Raw genomic sequence first — 25,763 nt, forward strand, 5'->3', positions numbered from 1 at the left:
TGGGGTGAAGGAAAGCATCAATTTCTGAACCACTCCCATTTAACCCTCAAAAGGACTCTGCAGCCACATGGCTGTTGTCCCCAGTCATATTAACCAGATTAAGCTGTTTGCTAACATGCACAGAACCCTACACTGCCATGCTGTAAATGCACCTGACATTAGTGGGGAGAAACAGAGAACAGGTCAATGACACATCCTCTAACCAGAAGAGCTTCAGCTGTTCAGCACAAGTATTTTCAAATATACTGGATGTGAGAAGTGCAACCCTTTACCTGTAACACTGTACCCATCAATACTGAGAGAGATGTCCCCATGGTTCTGACAGGTTTATGCACCAGAAGAAACAGGCAGTCTGCACTCTTGTAAACATTATCTGCTTCAATAAGTGATGTCAGCTCTAAATGTGCTAACATCTTTGGAACACTAATATAGGGAAGCATCAAACCTAAATCCAGTAAAATACATATAGCAGACAGGGTTTGCTTGCAGATCACATCCCTTTTCAAAAAGCATGTACTGTCAAGGTTGCCACGCTATTATTCCAGGAAAGAGTATGACTGCCAAAGAAAATCTGTAAAAACAACATATATAATGCAGGGTACAAGACTGTGCTTCCTACTTACAAATAACTACAGTTAACTGTAATTTAGTTGACTAAATGTTTTCTAAGGCCAAAAAGCAATGAAGTCAGAAGTCACACCTTTAGTTGGTATGCTACTCTGATGAAGTGTCTCATGAGCAGAAAGCTTTACAGAATCATTATGTCTTCTGTCAGGGAGAAACATCCAGCCGTGCAAACTATCCAGTCTGCCCTCTGAGAGAGGGACAGTGAGTGGTTACACCATTTCGTTCCCTCTTCCCTGTTCAGATCAGAAAGAACACGGTTGCAGAAAGAACCATAGGATGTGGCAGATTCATCTCCAGTTCCACCTCCATAAAGTCACAGTACTCATTTGTGTCTTCACCTGTAGAGTTAACTCAGCAAAAAGATCAGGGATCAGGGCACAGGGAAGATCAGAAGCACCAGAACCTTTCCCATTGAAGAGCTGTCATGACACAAAAAGCCACAAGCAGCAGGCCTGCCACACTCCCCCTGAGACACTGTCATAGCTCAATGTATTTCCTCTCAGAAGGGTTTTCACTCTTGAGTGCTATTTATTCAGTATTTCAGAAGAGGAAACTGGTTTTTATCACATCTTTTTCAAACTCATATTACTGGATACTGAAGCACAAATCTGTCACCTCCATTAAGTATAAGAGGCTGTATTTTGATCTCTCAGGTGGCCTCATGTTAAGTTTCAACAGCAGTTAAGCACGGGAGGAGACTATTCTTCTTGACCTTCAGCTGCTTAGCTAATCAACAAGAAAGCAATAAGAAACCAGAAAATCTCCTTTTTGCTAGATAGTTGTAGTTCTGAGAGGCAGTGATTCCGGCAGTGTGAAGCTTTGTGCTACTTAAGGTCCTCCTTTAGGGCGAAAAAGAAGCATAGGTCAAGGTAAAATTGTCTGGAAACAAAAAAAAAACCAAATCACCCTGATCTAACCCTGCCTGTCAGGGTGCATTTTATCCATCTCTGTATCCAAAACATATATAACTAATTCTATTTTCTAGAACAGCAATTGTTGATTGATGAGTCATCTTTCCTGTAAATTTATTTTTTTAAGTGATTTTGGCATTGTTCCTTGAAATTCCTCTCTGGCTATGTAATGGAAATTTTGACCTCACACTCTGGTTTCTTTAGCATCACAGATACAGAGATTATGAGTTTAGGAAGACCAAACAGTTGAACAAAGGACGCAATGCAGAAATCTGTAGCTTGAAAAGAAAGCACTAAATAAACTCGCAAGTAAATATTTAACTGTGTGGCCATTAGGTTATGTTCCTAATAATACAGCAACTCACTTATTGTAATTAAGAATTCATAGGGGAGGGGGTTGTTTCCCTCTTTCCTCTCCCAAAATTGGTTATGTGGTTGAAGTTGCTGGCAAGTGAAACGCACCAAAATATATCAAAGTTTAATTTTTTTCTATTAATTAGAAATTAATATTACAGTTTCTAAAGCATGCTGCAATTAGTAGTCAGAAAATACAAAGTAGAAAAATGTAGGTCAGAAGAGAGTAGAAAGAAAACAAGAGCACCAAAGAACACATTCATGAGACATAATTATTGCAGAGGGTAGCATAACACTCTTCAGATTGCAATCACCAAGAGCAGGAACTTCTATTCCATGTTCTCCCTCTATTCAGGGGCAATGGAGAAAGTACATGGTAGCTCAAAGTCCCCAGCTATGATGAGTTCAAAACATATGACAAAGAATTCAGAATTCTGAAGTGCCTTTGTCCCACAAGAAGAATTAGATGAATCTTTATAACAAGAATAAAAATGAACACATCTGAAAACTACTCCGCTTGATCTAAAATATCATTTAATAAATAGAAGAGAACCTCCTCCTTCCACTCAGCCTGGATTCAGCTTGCAGGAAAACTCCATAGCACTCAGAAACAGTGTGTAAGCACCTGCTGGAGCCAGCATTTGCAATCAGTCAATTGCAAATCATCATGGTAAGCTAAATCTATGAAGTGGCACATTCATGGCTCATGAAGGCCAAGCCTATTGAAAATAAATTTACATGCCTATCTTTCAGTTCTTAAGTGGGATGGCCAAGGGACACGATAACGTGAGCTTCAAATTATGCATTCCTGGAAAAACTCTAAACCAGATTTCTCAGACAAGTTATGGTCTCTGGTAATTCTTCATGGTCATGCCAGAGGGCATCCCAGTCCATCCCATCCACATTTAGCTTGCTCCACCAATCAGTTTTCATTCAGGCTGAGCAAAAGGAACTGTTATTTGGGAATGAGCTCTACCAGCTTCTCTAACCACAGGGCAGCCCACAGCAGTCTCTTCACAGGTTTCATTAGACACTGAACAACTTAAATGGTAAATTTCAGATTGCAGACAGATTGCAGCAAATTTGAAGCTTTGAAGACAGTCAGTGCTCTTGCCCATCAGCATGGCACTCTGAATGGAAATTGTGGCACCCAACAGTAAATTAGCTCTGCCTAGGTAGGCTGGGACTCCAGACAGATTTGCAGCTTTTGAAGCTCACAGGAACATGTTCTCAGTCTGTTGATTTGAGGGAATGAATTAATGTGACTTGTACAAGTGTAAGGGCTGACTGATAAGGTTTTAGAAAACACTTGCAATAAGATGCTACTGAAAATAAAAAAAAAAAAAAAATCAATGTTTTGTAATATTCCCAGCTCTTATCATAACTTTAATGAGGCTGAGTTCTCAAAAGAAGACAGTAAAATTGTTTTCTTACCTTTTTAGTCTCAACTATCAACCTAACAGCTGGTAAAACTCATTGTTATTAGCAAAAAAACCCCAAACCAACCTTCAGATTTTCATGTAGAGAACATCTATAAAAATACAGCTCAAAGTTTCTGAGAACAGGCAACAGCCAAGTTGAAACTGTTTCTACATACATTAATGGCTCAGAGATGGCTGTAGATTAGTAAAATAAAGCCTGTGACCTAGGCTGAAATACAGAGTTGTAATACAAGCTAGTACAGACTCCTTTACATGGAATCACCAGTGGATACAGGAGAAAAATGACCAAAAGTTTTCTTAGTACATTGATGCAATTTTAAATAAAGCATCTTCAAATTCTCTTTATCATTCCCTTCAGCTTCATAGGCAAAGTTTCACTGATGCAAATATAAGTTGATACTGGGGGAGATGGGTGTCCTTTCTAGACACAAACATAAAAACATCATAAGAACAGTTGGGCAGAACATGGGAAAAAATATTTAGCATCTGTGTAGTTCCTTCAGCTGCTAAAGAAACATCCACCAGATGTTCCTAGATGTTACCTCAGCTGCCTCCCAAACCACTATCACATCTGCTCTCTTCCTTATTGAATACCAGCAGTAACAGAACTAATGTTTCACTTAACTCATCTTTGTAAAATATTCTCAACACCCTTGAGAAACTCCTTTTTAAGGAGTTATGCTACCCACAAAAAGCAATGTAAAAATCCCCTGTGATTACATGATTGAATTTCCTGAAATTCTGAAATTATTTAATATATAGGGAATACCATCATCTATACAAAAGTATTATTGGAAGTGATGATGTCTTTTCATAAACACAAGTATTGAAGCAGCAACATAAATAATGGTCCACAAAAACTACCAGAATTAAAGAGGAAAAAGGGAAGGAAGAAACCCCATCATTATTAAATGCACTTCTTTAGTAGGGACACCAAAATTCTTCCACAAGATCTTCCATATATACCTAGAACTGAAACTATTTCCTGTGTTCAGCTACTGAAAATTGCCCCTTGCATACCTTTGTGGTATGCAAGATTTGCTTACACTTAGCAGCAGTGAAAATATTGCACTTGCATCCAGCAGGGAAGAGTAAGGAACACAAAAAAATCCCAAACCACCATAAAACCCCATGCACAAAAAATCCCCCAAATACTAAGAGAAAGACCACACAGATCAAAACATCTTAACATTTTCTATACTGGAATTTTAAAAAAGTCAAGGTTACACATAAGCAATAAATAGCATGATCTAAAATATTCCAAAGGGAGTATTTTTGTACCACTGTTAGAGTAGTCCAGTTTATCCAGTTTATATTGTTTTCAATGATCATAGTTTTTAAAATGTGTAAGGAAGTAATGACTACTTATTCCAAACTCTCTCAAGTTATTCTCCAAACTTTGTATTTTTAGCCCAAAACACTTTTCTAGTTATTTTCCAGGTATACTGCAATATACTATGGAATGTAGAGAAAAATACAATAAAGACATCAGTAAAGCAAAATAAGTACAAATCCATGTTACCACTATGCTCTAGCTGATACCCTGCATGACCCTGAACAAATCACTTAGTCACATTCCCACCAAAAATGGAGAGGGCTCCAGACTCTGAAAAATGACTGTCAGACCAAAAAATGTTTACAGAGCAGCTTGCAATCATCAAACAGAGGGCTCTGCAAATGGAAAGTATTACAGCATGTGGGATGTTCTAGCCGTGCATTTAAAAAAAACCCAGAAGAGCAGAAAAAAGAGCCTTCACAATCATGACTGGGTACATGCTCCAAACAGAAATGAAACTTCATCTTCTCTGGTATAGCTCTTGGATTTTTCATTACCTATACTTGATAAATACTATGTCTATAAACAAGAAAAATAAATCAGAAGCTCATCCATACAGGATCAAATAAAAGCAGCTGAAATACTTTGCAAACTGCAGGCATGACAAGGTTCTTGGAAAGAAGCACCATCTAGTACCAGATTTCATTCCTATAGCTAAAAGCTAAATTTCCAGGTACCAAGGTATTTTCCACAGGTTTCAGTCACTGTTATAAATTGAGGGACAAAAAGAAAATAAAAACAATGTGTCAGGTCAGGATGCAACAAAACACCTACTAACCATTGATTTGACAGATGGATGAGAAGCTCTTGCCTTTTATTTGCACATGAGAAATAAAGATAACTTAAGTTTATTTGCAGATGAGAAATTAGGATATGTTTATTTGCAGGAAGAGAGGGTATCACTATTTGAAAGGAGCCCAGAAAGTTTCTTTTTCTTCTCCTCCTTGGTAAAATTTGGATGAAGGAACAACAAAACCAAATGCTACTGTTTCCCAGTGAAATACTTGTTCAAGCAAACAAAGGAATACATTCATTATTACAAAGGCCTGCATAAAACCAACTCTACCTTGTTTCCAAATGCATAGGACAAGCAAAGCAAAAGGCTACTATTGCTAAAATCAGCAATACCTTTCATTCAATGTGTAAATCTAAATAGATAACAGACATAAGCATTTTCTCACCACGTGTGAAATTAATGATCAACCTCAATAATTAAAAGCATCAGAGTGCCGAACACCCGTTGGTTTCTCTGAGCATTCATCCATACTGCACATCTGACAGTGGTTTCAAAGAAAATCTGGACTGAATAACATGATTCAGATGAGAAGAGACTGACAATAAACAGCATTTTAGTACTGTTCAGTCATAAACTAGCAAGCTTTAGTACTGCATGTCCACATTAGGAAAAATGAAACGGCTTCTTCCGAGAACAACATGCTGGGTCTTTGACCCATGTGCCTGCATTTTTCCCCTTGAAACCAGGGGAAATTTGTTTTCCTGATTTCCCTTGTTCCTTACAGTCATGCAGAATCAATGGTAACTACTAAAAAAATCACAACTTTGCTTACAAAATCTTATAAAAAAATTCAATTAATTGCTCACTTTTGTAACTTTAAATGAAATCATTTTATGATGTTGTTTTAAAAGAATAATTCTCACACATGAACTAAGAAGAAAGACATGAAAGACTTTTCTCAAAGATTACAAAGAGGACTGGATGGCCTAGGATCATGCAAAAGCCATTCAGTGCAACTATGTCCTTATGCTAGCATAAATGATCAGACTACCCATGGCAAGGATGCAACTACAGAGCTCTGGGAAGAAAACACAAAACACAGTGGCCTCTTTCACATTTTATAGGGGCATTCCTTATCTCCCTTCATATTCCTAAAGGAAAAGGTCTTTTGACAGTTTCCATATCCACTAATTCTAATTCACTAACTCTTCTATAAAATGAAAGAACAAACACTGTAACTAGGCTTGCCACATTTCTCAAGTCTTCTAGACTATGGTGGGCAGATGAATTTATCCTGCTTCAAAAGAAACTTCACAAACACAAGTATATATCACAACACACCATTAGCAGATGGTGATTACAAAATGTGTCTGAGGAGGTTTGGGTATGCTAAATCATACAGTTCATAAGAAAAGACAGATTCCTATGGATATGTTACCACAACGAGGCACAATTTCCAAAATTCAAACCTGAGAATAGATTTCAGAATAGAATTTGAGCAGATTTGTCAAAACCAGCAAGAAGTGACAAAAAAAGGCATGGCTGTAGACTTGTCCTGTTCCTGTAATCTTTCTCTGGATGTTATAGATGACATACAGGACTAGGTGGCCAATGGTCTGACAATACATCTGCTTCTCAATGCTCAGTAGCAGCCAGATAGAAAGAAGTGATGCCTTTTCTTAGACAGTCTATCCATGCGACTTATGCTATGATCTTCTTATTACTTAACTTTTTAATAGCAGTCCTTTTGTTGTTAATGGATGTGGTTTATGCAAATCTTATCAACCACAGATACAGATTTATAAATTACTCTAAATTACAGTGCTGTAATGGGACAGTGTTGACATGAAACTCAAACAGCACAGGAATTTCCAGAGGCAGGATGCCTAGAGCCAAAGTTTCATTTCAGCTCTGAAGCAAATTCCTGATGCACCTTTAGGTTACTCATCTCCATTTCCTCCTCTCTAAACGCTCTCTAAACCTGCCTCCCAGGATGGTGCTGGAAGTTTACTTAATGAATGTGAATCATCTTAGCACTGCCTCCTGAAATCCAGATGTAATCAATAATGAGCCAAAGCTTTCCTTGGGCAAAGCTGAATTTGAGGAAAAGTGTGCCTCCCATTATGCCTGTCAGGAGTGGTCTCACAAAACAGCAAAAGCAAAGCTGTGCTGTATCTGCCAACAAGTGCAGCAGTCTGCCTTTAAGTGTTCTTAAGCCATGAAGGCTGCTTAGCTTTCCTAGAGCCACAGTCTGACCTGTGGCATCACAGCGTCTCTGCTAACCAGCTCAAGCTAGCAGGGCGTGACACAGCAGTCAGGTGACAATCTGTGTGCACCTGCCTTTGCAGCCTCCAGATACACAGCAAAGACATCACTGAGCATGCATCCTCTCCCAGGAGTCACCTCTCCTCAGAGGATATATCTCCCTTTTCCTACACACAGCCAAAGGGTAGGTCAACACTCCTCAAACTCGCCTAGCTGCTTGCATGATCATTCTCTAGTCATCTCCATCCAATACAGATTAGCACAAATGAGCTCCTTCAACATTTTTGATTGTTCTGAGCCTGCTTATTCTGACCAAAACAAGCCAGGGAACAATTGCAGCTGAGAAAGTGAGTATGAGAGGGCAGAATTTTGCAAAAGACGTGGTAAGTTCTTGTATGTGACCAGCACACCATTAATCAATGCCCAAGGGCTTGCTCAAATTATGCAGCTGCCAGATGCGCTCCTCCCTGTGTCATTCACGAGGCTCCACAACCATGAGACTCCCTGTGTATCAGATTTGATCACCTCCATCTCTCTGTTCAAGTATTTTTGTATGCTGTGATCCCAGTTGGTTTTGGCATCAGTATCAAGAAAATAATTTCAGACACGTGTTCTTGAAGAGCCTGGATTTTTATGTAATACTAAACAGCTTTACATTTTAGAGCAAAAGGAAGGGGAAGCTACTGGAAGTATTGTAACCACAAAGTGTCATTAACTTTCCATCTGGTCAGCTCCTGGCAATTCCAGAGGTATCACAGCAGGCATGTTCATGTAGCACCTCCCTCCATGTTCGTTTCTCATGACAGTCATCCTCATCCCCTTAATGTTTTGGCCATAAGGATCACTTCAGCATATATTGCAGGCTAAAGATCCTCACAGAATATTTTCAGTCCTTAACTACAGAGCTGTGAGACAGCTTGTGGATGAATGTCCAGTTTTAATGACAAGATGAAATGATGGAGAAGCTGTTACTACTCTCATAGACAAGCTGTCCCTCTGAGTTCCAAGACCAGTTTCTGCAAGTAAGTGCCAGGAGAAGAGCTGCCACAAAAAAAAATAATTAACCCTGCATCAGTCATTTAATACACAAAAAAGAATTAAACTGTTGTCAGTCATAAGTTCCTCAAGGTCTTGGCTGTTTCTGTACCAAGTATATTGCCAGATCCACTAAAGAAAGTGACAACAAAACCAATGCACATGCAGGAATGTGCCCAGACACACACAGTGCATGACAGCCACCTCACTCAGATCTCTGGGCAAGAGTGGTTTGAACTATGTTAATTACCATCCTGGAAAAGAGATTGCATTCAGATTTGTAACCAATAATAAAGAAAAAAACCAAAAAACCAAAAACCCAAATATATTAACACAAGACAAAGCATGAGCATCTTACAAGGGAATTATTTGAAACCTACCACTTATTTAATTTCATTTCATCAAAACAAGACAGGTAGTCTGCTCATAAGCAAATGTTGGCTGTTTTTACTGATACTGTTTCAATCAAGACATTACAGGCTCCCATAACTGGCAGTAAACTAGGGGCCCAAATGTTCAAAGAATTAATGTTTTCACCTTAAAAAATGATGGTTTCAGTTGGCAATTTTGCCAGGTCAAAAAAGAGAGATGAATCATTAGCAAACTCATACACACTTTCCATGCATTTACATTCACTGGCACCAAAGTGTCAGAAGGGTATGAACTCCTTTCCCCTTTTCCCCTGAAGCAACACTGCCTCCAAGCCTCATTACCTAAACTGAATATAGTTCTAGGACAACTATGAGCAGTTACACATCTAAAACCAATATATTTAGTCAACAACTGACTATATTAAAAATGTGATACTCATTTGAGAATATCCTTATAAAAAAACCTAAGAAATCCCATGACTTTTTATGAGTCTTTTAAGCTGTAATCAATTTATAGCATAGAAACTGAGTCAGCTGCTATATAATCAAGGCTCCTCATGAGAAGTACAGCTTTGCAATGACTCAACGTGCATTGTTCTCAGCCTGCATGAGCCTGAAACACTGCAATCACTACCAAGAGCAGCTCACAGAATCTTCCCACTAAAATCCACAGGAAGCTATTTTCATCTTCCCCTCCCAGTCAGAAATTGCTTTGTTAGAAAATGGAGTCTGCCTTCCTTTGCCACAGCTACTGCCTTCTGAACACAATTCCCCCCTTTTGATATTGCTAGGTAATTAAGTGCCTCCAGTATAACTGTGACACCTCCATGCCTTTATTCTTGTTCCCTCTCCAGTTTGCCATCAGCCTGTGGGGGCCTTGCTTGAAGTAGTATTGACACCTCCACAGAAAGACTCCCACAGCCCTGAAATGCTGTTCTCTTCTTAACATGCTCAATGAGCTTGGCAGGAGAGATCATACTCAGCCCCAGCTTTCAGTTCTCCCTTCCTCCACATTCTGGTGTGCTTTGGCCCTTTGCCCACAAGTCCAGATCAGGAATGCTGGCAGGAAGGGATGTAGCTCATCGCTGCAGAAGACCTCCTCTGTAGGGAAATGCAGAAATCCTCATGTGCAAAGCTTCCTTCTGCATTTCGAAGAGACCCTGGTTTAAGGAAAGGCAAATTTTCCTATTCAAATGGGAAACAAGCAGAAAATGCAACACATATGAGTAAAAACTCATGTGCAAGAGTTCCCATTTCTAGTAAGTAATTATTACCTGCAGTAACAGGCAGTGCAGATCCCATCTCTCTCCTTTTTTTGTGTCTGTGGTCGGGTTTTTTCCCTGCTTTCCCTCCCCTCTCTTTTCCTTTTTCTTCAATTATAGCATCAAAAGAAAACTAAGACCTTTTGGAGACATAAATGAAGCAGTCCTGCACTAGAATGGGCATCAGCATCTGGACAACTGGCAAAACATAGTTCAATACTTATTGTACCTATTTCTCAACCCCTCCACCCCCACCCCAACAGCAAGCATGAAGAATCTAGCCTTTCTTCTTATTTACCAAGAAGAATTAAAGCTGAGAGTGTTCAGAAGTCCATTTCAGAAGGTTTTGCTCTGGTTACATTACAACAGATTGCTTTGATCTGGGGGGAGGAAGGAGGAGAGGAGCAGAGCACATCTTAAGTTCACAAAGCTAAAAGCCAAGATGCACAAAACCGAAGCATTCCAAAGTTAAAAATAATCGTCTTTAAACTGCAAGAGCAGAGCTGCAATTTTGAGCATGACATCACAGTTTATGTGGGGCCAGCTCAATAAATCAAACTGTGCCTAATTAGAGATCATACTGCAAATCTACATTATTTGGACAAATAATTAAAACAGGACAGTCCATAACACAAGCCAGATATGTTTACTAAAATATGTTTTTTTCAAACTTTTATGTTCACTACTGCTCACAAAGCTTTTACATTTAGTAAATTATAGACCCCATAGCTTTTATTTTAGGCTGACTTCACTTTCAAGGAATTCTTCAATTAACTTTACGTTGCTTCAAGCTCTTCATCCAATGAGAAAACAATCTGTGGTTTCTGACTTCTCCCAGTGCCAATGGCTGCCCTCCATGTTTGACTTGAAGACTTACTGTCTTTTTAGAGCCAGGATCTGTTTGTCTAAAATCAGCCTAGTTGTCATAGTATTTTGACAAGTCATATATAAATGGAGAACAAACCTTTGTGGTGGGTTAACTGCTAAGAATAACGAAGGTTGTTCTCACAATCTCAACAGATAAGTGCCAAAATTAAAATTAAAATTAAAGAACATTCAGCAATATACCCAGAGCTGAAAGCCCTGACTACCTCAGTTGCCCTTCTTTCCCACCTACTCCAATTTTTCCAATTTCTACTTTTTTCAGTTGTTTTTCTAAAATGTGTGCTTTTTCTCAAATCTAAAAGCTACGACATACTCAAACATTTCTAGCACAAGAAAGCCTCCAGTGCTATCAAACATTACTATCTGTAGATGGTCAGGACGCCTCTGGAATTGTTGGAAATGCTGGGGAGACTTTGACTATCAGTTACTGGGTAGATAATGTCAAATCAAGAGCCAAGGAGTTTAATAAAAAACATGAGCTGAACAAAAGGGATAGGATTCATTCCCAAACTACGCATTTTTCCTCCTTGAGAAAAGAACTTGAGAAATTTGTGTGAAACTTTTTAATCTCAGAAATAAAAAACAGGAGAGAGTTGGCAGCTCTCCTTCCTTTTCCCTTATGCTATTTGGCTTGGTAAATGGACCAACATACAGATGATTAAAAGAAGTCTGAAGACAATGACTGAGAAGCAAAATGTTTGACACTCTCAACAAAAATGGACTATACAAAAATAAGAAATATGTCTATTAGTGCACAATTACTTGTGCAAGTTTTTTTATGTAGAATGTTAACCAAGCACAGATATGGAAAAAGTATCATTCACTTCTTAATACACAGATCTTCAGATAAAAAAATCCAGAGGGCTTTAAAGGAATCAAAACACATTAAACATTAAATGTACAGCACAGCAATATTTATAAAAACATGACAAATGAGTCTCCCTCAACCACAGCCACCATGATCAGCATATCCTTAAATGGAATGTACCTTTCGAACCTCCATTTCAATTCTTTGTTACAATAATTAGCATCAGACTTGTAATTTTTTCATTTTTTTCTTTAATTTAAGATTGTCTTTGTGGCCAGAAATATTATGGCTGACCTCTGTTAACTGCAAGCATTCACAGCCATAGCCATTCCAATTCCCTTACATCCTCAGTGTGCAGCAACAGATTTCTCAGGGAAAAAAAAACCAAAAAACAAACCCTGTAACTATTTGGACATACTTCTGAAAGCAACAGTGAAAATTAAGAAAGCAGCCTTCCCAAAGAAGTATCTATTTTTGAAGTGTGTGCTTTTAAAACACAATGCTTATGGAATGAACTACTTCAGTTCTCTTGTGTAAACTTGTACAGATTGTTTGCTATTGATCTTTTGAGTCATATTTTGGCAGTAAACCGGTATCCTAGCAGAAAATATAAGTACTGCAGAACAAGTGATGTAATCTACATCTATACTTATTTTTTTTTATTTTTTTTAGTTGAATTTATATTTCAAAATAAATAATCTGAACTGCATACTTCATTTCTTCCCCAGATTTGATATGAGATTTATGGTATTGAAGACCTTCAGAGAAGACAGTTTGTCTGTAGGAATGTGGCTCCTTTAAGTCACAGGACAGAGCTCAGATCAAAGAAAGCAGTGTTTCTATCTGTACTCAAATTAACTCCATTGACTGTTTCCTTTACTGAATGACAAAGTGACCCTATAAAACCAGGGCAAAACCTGATCTCAAGGAAGCGAAATCTAGAGTTTTTTCAGAGTGTGTTGTTCTTTCCTCCCTGTCCCCAAGCAACTGTCCATTCAGAAAACACCACAGAGAAGAGAAAAAGGAGAATTACACTGTAGCAAGGCTATCCACATGGCCCAGGCTTGCGCTGTGTGTGCAGTACATACACATGCACTCCATTCTGATGTGGCCCAGGGACACAAATCCATGTTTCTGCTCCTTTGTGGAGTACAACTGCACGGTACTTAGACACAAGTGGAAAGAGCATAAGGAGGTGGGTAGCTGTCAGAGTGAAGCTAATGCAATACTCCAGACAGGTAATTAAAGCTGTGCTCAGCCTCAAACTCTCAAATACCCTAATTCTTTAACCAACAAAAGAGATTGCCAGGAAAGGACAACAGTGAGTGAGAGCAAGTACATAAGCAAGAGTGTGTGCAGGACATGGAACATGAGTGCTTTACCCCTTTCCTCTGTGGTTTCTTCCACTCAGAACCACTACCTAAAGGCCTGAACCTCTTCTAAGTCTGCTTACTCTAAAAATAAGAACACAGTCAAGGCCAGTATATAGAGAACAGTGTACATACATATGTACATACACACACACACATATATATATATATGTAACACTATAGGAATCCCACCTTTTAAATCCTAGATCAATATTTTCTCACCTCTCTGAAGCTGTGATTGATGCCAGCTTTTTCACACCTTTTCCTCTCTCTCATGCCATCAAGTGCCACTACTTCTCTACCCTACTGTCCTTGTCACACTGCTGCCCACCTCTTCCTCACTGCCACCTGAGATCCAGTTTCACGGGGAGCTGTAAAGATTAGGACAAACACCAGGCACCCACCTCTGGGCAACTGCAAACTTTGTCTCTAAGAAGCACAGCACCTCAACTTTTCATTCGGGAGCATCGCTAATGCCCCTTCATATACAATGGCAAGGAAGCAGCATATTTAAAACTTGAGAAAAATTTAAATTAACACAGCTTGCAGTGACTTTATTAGAGGCTGAAGCCCACGTAAAATCTGTTGGAATAATGAGCAAGAGATTTTTGCCTTACATTACACAAAAGATTCATCTAGATGACTACAGAGGGTCCTTCTGACTAAGTTGTGACAATACATATGCTAGAGAATTTTAAAGATCAGGGTTATTTCCCAGTATGAATTACACTATTTCTTGTTTTAGTTTTGGTCTTCTAAAACCAGACACACCCCAAAGGAATATATATTATGCACAGAGAAGCCTCTGTCATAATATATACTTTAGATACTGTCCAAATGACATACTTTCTGACCAAGAAGCTGTTTCCATTAATTCTCTATTAAGAATCACGGGATTCAAATTGTTGATTTCCAGCATTACCTCATGCTGGGCCTCTAACTGATTAATTAAAACTGTATATATATATAGGAAAAAGAACAAAAAAGCAGAACTGCAGTAGTTTGAACCAAGAGTGTCTCTGATAAAAGAAATGGGCTGCTGTTCCAAACTCCTTTCCATAGATTGATTGTGAATTGTAACCAGACAAGATCTCCTTTTTCAAGCTTCCAGAAACTGACAAACATGTCTACTGCACAGGAAGTCATATTTATAGTTTCATTACTTTCCACAATAAACCAATTCTCCTATAATCAGAAGTTGTCTCTAGGCTTGCTAAATGAAAGATCTTTTCCCTTGAGACTGCAGCCTCTTAAAGGGAAGCTCCCAAATCTAGTTAGTAATGGCTGTGGAGGGAAAAGCACAGCTCAGCACAGCCCCCACATCATTATTACACAGTAAAGACATACATGGCTTTATTATTTCAAAAAAGAAGAAACAACTCTGAAATCCTGGTATTGCAATGTGTGTTAATTATCCTGTTGAATTACTGTTTAATTTTTGGTGTATGCTTAGCTGACCTACTTTTTACTATTTTAAATTCTTGAATATAGACAGAGGAAGAGCTACTACAATATAAACCTTATTATATACTTGGGCAAGGCCTTTGAGCATAGAGATATTCCACAAGAAATCTGAAGCAGTAGACTGCTTCACTGAATGGAAATACATGTCAAACTTCTCCAGATGACAGTTAATAACTTGCTTGTACGTTTTTACTATCATCCTGCATATAGAAAATTATTAAGAAAAACCCAAACTCCAACTTGAAATTTTCAAACTCTCTTTCAGCAACCGTATCAGAGTATTTAAAAGGGCACAGCACTAGCTTTGGCCAAAAATTCCCCCTCCTCCCTCAAATGCAGAGAAAAAGAACACCACTTTTTAAAGGAATATAGAGAGATTAATACTTTACCCAAGCAGAAATTCTTCAAAAACCAAAAAATCACCGCAAAACTCATTCTTACCTAAAATTGGAAGAAAAGAGAGAGGAAAAGGTAAGAAAGATTAAGAATCATTCCTTGGAGCATTACACCTTCAAAATAGAAAGAATTTCTGAACAAATCTAAAGTAAACAAGTTACACAAGAACAGGAAATTGCAATTTCTTTGAAACAGTCATTAACCTTACGAGGGAAACCACTACCAACATAAACAAATAAGTAATAAAGGAAACCATTTTACCAGAGGGAAACCTGTCTTGAAGCAGCGTGACAAGGGAATATAAAAACACTTTGCCTGAAGTGATGGGTCTCTAAAGAAAACTGGAGGAATTCCGTAGTAAGGATCATCCAGACACAAGCTTTAAATAGGTAATTTTCAAGGTTTCAGAGAGGAAGCTGTACCACAGAAATTTAGAAACTTTTAAATACAGGACTCAAATTTAAACTGAAAGTAATCTCATACTGTTGTTACACATAAACAGGAGGTTTTTGAAGGATAAATAGTTTTTATAATTATAGCTTTCCATGCCCAATCCTTGTCATTTATAAATAACTACAGTTAAAGTAAGCACAAGCATCATGGTGATTATTTCATTATATTAAATTGTAATCAGAAATTAGAAAATACTCATGAAAAAGAAAAAATCAAAAATCAGAAAATTAAACTTTCATTAGAAGACGATGTTTTCAAAAATTTGCCTAAGGAATATGCATACAGAATTGAAAACAGATCTAATATTCAGAAAGTAAAATCATTACTTCTAGATAAAAACTAATTCTCAAATCTGAAGTATTTTTTACTTTCATTGCTTGCATTTCTTAAATAGTTGCAAGTGAGAAGTAGTCCTCTTGTATTTATCCCAGTGGAAGAGAAGTTCATAGTGGTGTAAGAAAGTTATAAATAAAATAAATACCGAAAAGAGAAACATTTTTTTTTAATTTCAGATTTTAAGTCAACTATCTGCAAGTAACAGCATTTCAGACTGTCCTTATTTGTTCTTGTTTATTACACTGGTGCCCTTTGTGGCTTCTTGTATTTTAGCAACTGGAACATACACAGTAAAGCTAGCAACACAACAGAAGTTTAGCAAAGGCAGACATAATTTGATTTCAAAAAACCACCATAGAAAAGAGCAAGCAGCTCTACAAACAGTGGAACCAATGTGGTTTGGCTTCCCATGAATTTGTGTCTTATGGGGATTTGAAAAAATGTAAGTAGGTCCACAAGCTCATACCAAGATCTCTTTCTCCTACCTGGGAAGCCACTGGAATGAAACTTGCTAAAGCTTATTATCATCAAAATCTGTTTCTCAGCTGGTCCATCCCAAACACTGGGAATGACTGTGTGAAAAACAGATCAAAGTCCTTCTTCCCTAGAATAACAGGTCAGTGACAGAAATATCAGATCCACTACTTTTATACAGGCTCATTCCATTTTTACTAATTGGGATTCAACTAAGAAAAAATCTTTTTGTATCTGAATCAGCTTCTAAAATACTACAGCAGTGTTAAGTTTTGTGACTTCTTATTTATTATAAGTTATCTTGTTCGTGCATTTAGGAGACTTGCTACAAGAGAAAAACCTTTACACGATATTAAAAACAAATCCCCAGTCAGCACATTCCAGTATTTACATACAAGGGGGGCTTAGTAAATTCAGAAATGGAAAATATTTGTTATAGAGATCTAAAAGCCAAATACACCACCTATGCCTCATCACCCGCACAAAGCGAGTTGTGTCCTATCGCTCCTAAAGAGATTTGGGAAATGGAAATTTCCAGTGCTAGAGAAGTGGCAGAAAATAACATGTACAAATTAAGAATGTCACAGGGTTGCACTCAGGAAGCTTAAGAGGTTATCTCTGGAAACACCTTCTCAAATGGAAAAATGGTGGCAGCAGCAATCATGGGAGATGAGGGAAAATCAGGGTTATCTATAAACAAGCCAAACTCACCAAACCCCAAGGGGAAATTTAGAGCAGGAATGAAGAAAGATCTCTGACAGTAACATTACCCACTTTTCTCACATTGTTAAGCCAAAGAGCAAGAGGGCACTGAGAATCCCTCTGAATTACCCTGTTGCTATCTACCTGCAGGAGCTCAGACAAAAGGCTCCCACAGTGCGCCAGGAGTCAGGCAGCAACAGCCCTGAAAGGGTTTTTAAGTACAGACAGCCCACCAACAAACCAAGGCTTTGCTTCTGAGAAACATCTGACAGATACAGAGTCCCAAATGAAACGCAAGAAATCCCATCACAGAACTACTGTCCAGGCCTTTCTTAAAAGCCAGAGGAGCCAAAAGAAAGGCTCCAGGCAGAGACCTCTGCATTGCACCACAAGCATGGACCACCTCTCCTTGACAAGCGATGCTTTCATGGCACAACCTTTAAGAATCATGCTTACCTGCCAAGACCATAGTTTTCTTCTATTCCACTTGTACTACTCAAGGGTGGGGTTTCTGTTTGTTTTGTTTATTTGAGCTTTTTTTTTTTGAGATTTTGTTTTGTTGTGGGTTTGGGGTTTTTGGGGGTTTTTTTGAAATTTATTTTTTAACCCTGAGATTCTTCGTATCCTTCTGGGATCTTGTAATATGAGACTGTTGAGCTGATGAATGGACACTAGGAAAATGCAAAACCTGAAAGCAGATTGGAAAATGCTTATCTATGTACTCTCCCAGGAAGAGAAGGTGCCAAACCCCAAGTGAAATAGTTTGCTGCAGGATTCCTATGCTGCTGGTACAACTAATGTAGTATCAAAGGCCACAGCAAGAAAGGCATACACAGAAAAAAAAAAAAAAAATCCTAAATCTGCATTGTTTTGGAGACTTCAAAGGACTTTTTCTGAATATGTTAGATTCTAATGTTGTCCTCTTGCATCCCCTTATACACGGTGATCTTTGGCCACACAGAAGATAACAACTGAAATACCAAGATGACCCTAGCAAGCCTTTAAGAAAGGTACCTAACTGCACACAGAAACACCTGATGGGTGACCATGGTGTTATCAGCCAAGGTCTCTGAAGCTTGACAACACACCACAATGTGTATGTGCAAAAGGCACAGTACGCCTTAGGTAAACCTAGATTTAAGTAGCGCAATAAAAAAGACTGAGCTACAGTTATAGCCATTTAACCCACTTAGTTATTTTGGCTTGGTACATTTGCTATCTGGCTGCCTGAACCAGGACACTGCTGCCAACATCTGTTTCCTGCCTCTTGGGTCCTTCCTCAATCACAGCTTCCTCTGGATTTGTGAGCTTGCCTGAGCCAAGGAGCCAGACACAGCTTGCTCTATCACTCTGCAGGGCTGTTTGCTGCTTTGTGCAGCAAGAGGCAACCCCAACCTGATGAACTGGAGGGTGGTGATGTCCTGACTCATAAACCTGCACAAGTGAAGGTACAGGTTTTGCAGAACAGTTACTTTTTACACTTCTACTTCATTCAATGTCTTTCAATTTTGAAAAAAAAAACAAAAAAACAAGCATTTTAAAGCCTCATATGATTAATTTTCTGGTTGCAAGCGTGAAAGAAGAGGGGTTTGGACAAAAAGCAAAAAATCAGTTCTACAGCCAAGGCACTGCCTATTTCACCAGAATAAAACAAAAGCCAGAAATACCATTTCACTGCTCAAACTGAAAGACAGATTCTAGAAACACAGCTTACATAAAGGCACGTGTCAAACAATATGCTTCTTCTTTGCCTAAACACCAACTCACTGAATAAAATCTATGTTACTCTTTTATGTAAACAGTTCCTTTAAAAGCAGGAAAATTAAATACAGACATTAAGCTGAACATGAACTTTTGCCATCCCTATTCAGGCATCTGTGTAATTACAATCATTAACTCCATTAGCATATGCTGCAATGTATGGAAAAATGTGTTCACGTTGCATTACAGAACTTTCAGATATTTTAATAATGTGTTTACAATAAGAATTTACTCATCTGGTGTACCTTTTGAGATTAACAGATCATGGGATGTTTGTTTTCCTTTAAGTTATGTTTGCAAAATGTAACCAAAGTGCACATAAAATTTTATCTCAGGCATCAGTATAGCCTTTATTAGAAATAGTTGAGCCTTTTAGAACTAAGTTGGGTTGTTTTTGGTTTTTTTTCTGGCTAATTATTCACTTTGACCATTCTTTTCTCTTAAGGCAATGCTATTTCCATGAAATGTCACTTTTCCACTTATCAAGGTTGTTTACATTCTACCCAAATGTTATGCTCTCAAGCTTCCATTTTTGAAAATGTCAAAAAGTAAAGGGGATGATGCTGTGCTTGTAAAAACATTCTTTATTAACAGAATGAGTCTCAAGGCATTTTAGGTTTCCCACAAGACATTTTTCTGTCTATCATTTTAGAACTTTTTCCCACACTTTGTGTTCCTGATATAGGCAGTGGCAGGTTGAGAGATATGAACTGGCTGGAAAATGATAGCCTGCTTTCAGCATATTCTTGTACAGTTAAACATTAAGCACTTTTTGCACAAGATAATTCAGAGAGCAGTTCACACAAGAAAAGGTGACAGTTTCAGCTGAGGAAAGCTGAAGTCCTGAAGGATGTCAAAGATTTTGTGACAGTTCTACAGAGAAAACAAAGGAATCTTGAAAAAATAATCAGCATTACTTGAAAATTCTACACTGACTTCATTCTGGTCTTTTAAAAGAGACTTGAGAACACGTGACAGTTAAAGGACACACATACACAAATAGCAGAACAAATATTGTCTGCAGGCACATTAAGTCAGCCCTCAGTAAGGGAATGACCAAGGCTCCAAAGTATATCAGAGAACATGCCCATGCTTCCTTATCAGCAAGACGAATTTCCCAAATGCTTCATTAAGGAATCAATAGGTGAACCTAATTTAATGGGAACTCTTGCACCTGCAGCCTAAGGAAGCTTCAAAAACCGGAGACAGCAGCAGAAACTTGCTGCTAGTATTTTGTAAGCTTTTATGTGTACAAATATACAAGAAGAAAAAGGAGACTTTACTGACAGACAGGGACTGACTCATGGTCCTATTGCAAAGCTCACTAATGTCAAAGCACTATCACTGGTAAACCCATGAATGTGAAAAAGACTTCAGCTGATAAAAATCAGAATTTGTGCAGGATAGAGAAAGTTTCTAAAGCTGTCTGGATCACAGATATCTAATGGCACTTTTCATCTAGCCTTATGGTCAGCTATCTGCAAAAAGTGTATTGAATGTTTCACAAACAGAGTTTAAAACAAAAGTGCTTCTAATCAGATCTGGCAGGAAAGGGAGAAATGCATACATAGAATGAGGTAAGTGTGATCTTGCCCAGCTGAAGAACAGGGAATGGCAGAGCTTCAGGCCATGACTCACACAGACACTAAACAGTAGAGAGCTACAGATAATTCTCAGGTAAACTTTGCATGAGCCACTACGTCATCCTTCTCTACCCTTCCTGCATTAATCATGTCATTAGTAACCTGACGCAGCCCAAGAAGAATGTCTGATTTACAGGGAGCAGAGCAATGCTAACAGAACAAACCCTTTGGCAGGTCAAAAAAGGAAAGACCAACCTAAAATTCACTTTAGTTTGAACCACACCCTAAAAGAACATGGAAACTAGGAAAAAGAAAAAACAAAAAAAATTTATCTTCCCACCATGAGATTACACACTTCATTAAAAGTTCCTGATGAACCAGTTACTTATGAGTACAAATACGAAGGATTTGCAAGAGTGCACGGATAAAAATCCAGCCCAAACATGTACCTAAACAAAGCAAAGGGGGCGGGGGGAAACCCCCAAGCTTTCTTTTGAAGTTTTCACCACAGTTACGTAATTTCCATGTAAGTCTAGATGTTTTTAAACATCTTTTATACTGTACAGTTGGGAACCAAGTGTACAATGAGTACAAAGTGTACTGTTAGGAAAGAGTCATGTCTCAGCCAGGTATCTTGGTTGCTCTGCTAAATATAAAAGGGATAAGGGGAATCACTGGGACAAGTGAAAAATGGAAAATTTCAGAATTTCTTTTAAAAATTATTACTCAGTCTAAGTTGATAGCAGTCACTTCTATAAATGTGGCTATAATCTACATTATTGTATATGGTTACTTCACTTTAAATATCCTGTAAAAGTAATGCTTCACTTGAAGGGCAGATCACTACCATTCACTCTGAAGCAAATAAAAAACCCTGCAGATTGCCTTACAAGGAAAATGGAATTATCCTTAGTTTCTTGGAACAACAAATTATCACCCAAAACAAGGTGTGCAGGTAGTAGAAGCCACTGTGTTAAAACTCAAGTACACAAAAAGCATTTCATAGTAGCAGTTTCCAGAAGAGCACCACAGAAAATGTGTGCTTAAGTCTAAGTGTATGGCAAACTCACTTCTAAGGATGCTATTTTGTTCAGTTTCTCTTGGCTTCATCTGTTTCCAAGTCTTCCTAAGCAAACTGTCTATTTTCTTGATACTTCCTTCCCATCAAACACTCCCTTTTCCCTCACTTTCCTCTCATTTTATCTTAGGAACAATTCTGTGAACTACCAAATTAATTTCTTAGCTTCATAACTGAACCACAGGGTTGCAGGTCTACTTTCCATCTTAGAGCAAAGCTCTAGAAACTGAAATCTCCTTTGTCTTTGACCCTCTACAACAGCTGAGCTGAAACAGTTGAAATGTGTCACCTCAGTTAAAGCCAGCTGACCATTTTGTTCCCACTCATTATTAATGGCAACCTTTTCACAATATTAAGGGTAGCATACAAAATATGACCAACTGTATAGCTAAAATGGTAGCACAATAATCACAATATTAGTGGAATGCAAAATAACAAAGAAAATGCACTTATCTTCTCAAACCAGTTTGGAAAGTTTCTCATCATGCCATGACACTAGCCCTAAATCTCTTAATAAAAAATTTAAAAGAGATATTTTGAAGGTTTTCTAAACTTACGTAAATGGCATGTCCCTTTCCTGGTCTTTTGCTTTAAAGCCAACAGTAACTTGAGGGAAACAAAAAATTCTTTTATTCCTGATAGTTGTTCAATGTCTCATGCTGCAAAACACAGAAAACTCCAACTCTGAAATAGGCAGTAATCTGCCTTACAACTTTGTTATCAGTCTTTCTGAAAGTCAGGTAAAGACTGTGTGGACACAGTGAAACAACTCTCAGAAGAGTGTCTACATTGATAAAACAGGGTTTGCCAGAAAGCAGTAGGTGTTTGTGCTTCATTCACCAAAAGTGTTAAGGACAGCTTCACAACTTAGGTTTATTTTGGGAGGAGTGGGGATATCTGGCTTGTCTTTTTTAATTTAAGACCTGAAATCAAAGGAAAGATTTAGAGATACAATGCCAACAGTTTAATGAATATTCTGTAGTGTATATAAGCACCCTGGGGAAAACCTGCACTCAAATAAACAACAGATTCCATCTTCCCCTGCCCTAAGGAATATAAACCAGGATCACAGTTTACACCTAATTCAATAGTGGCTTTCAAAACAAACATATTTCAGACACATCTAGCAAATACTCCTCTTCCCACTCTGCATCCAAAACTTTCTCTTGGAAACAAAAGGCCTCTTCCTTGACAAAGATTTCACGGGTATCTTCCAAATCTGCCAACAGCTTGCATTACATAGGACACCTAAAAATTTCAAACTGACCTTTGTCCCCCTCTGAGAAAGCTGTCTGTTCTACATGGCCCACACACACTCAGCAGAAAGCCAAAGCTCACAGAGACTCTTTCAAATACATCAGGTATCCATCCCACGGGGAGAGCCTGTGCGTGCCTCCACGCACACACAGAAAGGTGAGAAGAGCTTTCTGCAGAGCTGAATATCCCACAATATCTAAGGACACATATCTGGGTCCTTAAAGGCCTTTCCTGTAGCTTCCTCTGTGGCACTGCTTCCTTTGCCAGGCTGAGGAGTGGCAAGGAGGAGGAACACTCACAGCCCACTAAGGCTGCACACCTACTGAAGGATGACTGCAAGCTGCACTTTCCCAAAGGGAAGGTGCAGAGGAGCTTGCATGGCTATTATATACCCCTTGGAAATGCACAGAGTTTTCTGATGGTGGGAACTGAATTTTACACCTCCTGCCAACTTAAAAATCTATCCCTAGTGAAGAAAAACAAAACCAAAGAAACAAAGTAGACAATGGCTACAGAAACTCCAGAGGAATGTAATGACTGTAACAAAAGGCAACAGAAGTCGTGTGACATGGGTTTATTAATGGGTCAAAAAACAAGCTCAAATGACTCAGACATAGAATCAAATCCCAGCAGGACTTCCTAAAATCTCCTTCAGAGATCACAGGCCTTTATGCAGTTTGTATTCAAGCTCTCTTGGGATCAATAAAAAGAAAGCTCTATCTGGTCTTTCACCTCTGGATCAGAAGGATGCCTTACCAAAACACGGCAGCATCACTACCCCTTTAGCAGAGCAGAAACAGGCTCAGCAGAGTCAAATGGTACCCTCTGAAAGAAGGGCAGAGAGTCAAAGCAGAGCACACATAGCTGCTACCAAACTGCCACAGGTGCAGTGCAAATGGTTTTCTTGGAGCCAGTGTAAGAATTCCATCAAAAAATGGTTAAGAGAGTTTGTACAATTACTACTCAAAAAGCACATAAATAGTGTGGAGAGAGGTGACAACAGTGGAGTGATTTAGGTATTTTATTCCATTTGTTCAAGGAAGGCATGTTTAACCACCCTAAACTACAGCCTTGCTCCTTGGAAACACTACCTAACCTTGCCACTATTGGGACTTTCATGCACCCTATGAATACTTTAATATTTCCTTTTAGTTATTAGTTCATATGTAGGTGTCATTCCAAGTACACAAGAGAGAACAGGTTGTTGTGATTTTGAGCATTTCTACGTTTCACAGGTAACAATTCACAAAATTTAACTCATCTATTCCAGGCCTTATCTCAATTATCCAACTTTAAAAGCTCAATAGCACGAAGGTTAAAACATTAACTTAACAAAATATCTCAATTGCTTCATTTTTAAAGAAATTCCACCAAATCAATTCAGAAATCCTACTCTTTTCACCAACAAATCTGCAGATTTTTAAACAGAGCTTTCTAAGCAGTAAGGCAATATATTCCTTGATGCTCTGTGTCTGCCATGGAAGAGTCTTTGATAAGGACAATCATAACAACCTGGTTTTAGTTTCTTTCAGAATACCAAGAAAAGTGCCAAATTCTTCTATGCATGAGGAGGCAAATGCTTCAGTTGGATGTCTAAAAATGCAGGAGGAAAGATCAGAAAACACTGAGATCAAAAAGGGACAGTCACAGAACTGGCTGGAATTATGGACTGAACAGAAACAAAATCCACATTTATTAGTCAAAACCAACCCAACATACTTTGAAGAAAAATACAAAACAAACAAACAAGCCTCCCCCCCTTAAATAACATATTTTTTACATCACTGTTACAAGAAAACATGTTAATTAAGTTCCTTGTGGTAGATGTTGAAAAGCCAAGGAGACAGACTGATGGACTAACATAATTTCTCATCTCTCCCACTGCTAGAGAATTTTGTAAGGTGAATATTTACACTGCATCTCACAATTTTATTTTTTTTTTTATTTTTCCAACGGTTAGTAAAACAGGATTCTGGTTTTATGTCCCTCCTGTGTCTGAATCAGTAACTGTTTGGTAATTAGAAAAACTTTCTCCCTTTTGACTTCCAGAATTAATTCCCTGCTTTAATATCAAAAATTCAGAATTTAAAGAAGAAAGCCACTACAGATCCAAAATTTTGTGCCTCTAGCATTTAAAAGCAAAGATAAGTAAAATGTAAGTGACAATGCAGGGCATCTGTAATTTTAAAAACTGAAACGTGTTTCTTTTGTTAAAAGGTGTAATGGCAGCCTTTCTGGTATTTCTTATCCTATTAAAATAGCCAAGAGAAAAGTGATCAAAAGGCACATTACCTGAAACAGTTTGAGGCAGATAATCATGGGAGTACTTGAGATTACCTGACATTGAAATGAAGACAATTCATCACATCCAAAAAGCAGTGGGAAATCACCACAGCCTAGTAGAACTTTAGAAATCTAAGGGTTCAAGAAAGAGTTATCCAGAGCACATGAGCTAACCCAGACTAACTGGTGCCTTCTCCCTCTACTCTGTCATTACCCATCAGTAATAGATGGTTTAAGACTAGAAATGTATTGTGTGGTTTTTCACTCTTGGCAATAACTTCCAGAAACAGCAGACAAATCAAAAATATAATTCAGTATGAAACAACTGTGTGTGTGTATAAAAGGAGTTTGATAACAGTAAATAACAAAAAATACATCTTCCTGCATTGAAATAATCCCATTTTCCTTCCCTTTCTTTTCTGTTACATCCTTGGATCATCTTCTAAAAACACAAGACCATACTTGTTTGTTTCCTGAATGTAGCAGGGCTGAGTTCAGCTGCACTCAGGTCTTCCTTCCACTCGCCTGCCTTTATCTCCTCATGCACCTCACCTGAAGTCTTAGGTCCTAAATC

At 38.3% G+C, this 25,763-nt stretch overlaps 1 protein-coding gene across 2 annotated transcripts in view; it reads right to left on the reverse strand.

The window, feature by feature from the left end:
* CMSS1 (cms1 ribosomal small subunit homolog) overlaps nucleotides 1-25,763 on the reverse strand; it is a 220,828-nt gene that overhangs the window by 92,309 nt on the left and 102,756 nt on the right. The window contains exon 1 of one of the 2 annotated variants that reach the window (XM_033517680.1): nucleotides 15,256-15,317. The exons of the other annotated variant lie outside the window; for it this stretch is intronic. Coding sequence (XP_033373571.1) covers nucleotides 15,256-15,301 — 46 coding nt within the window. The 5' untranslated portion in view covers nucleotides 15,302-15,317. Of the gene's footprint in view, nucleotides 1-15,255; nucleotides 15,318-25,763 lie in introns of those variants that run through there. 2 annotated transcript variants of the gene reach the window in all.

The sequence above is a fragment of the Parus major genome, chromosome 1 (assembly GCF_001522545.3).
Source record: "Parus major isolate Abel chromosome 1, Parus_major1.1, whole genome shotgun sequence".
Taxonomy (NCBI): Eukaryota; Metazoa; Chordata; class Aves; order Passeriformes; family Paridae; genus Parus; species Parus major.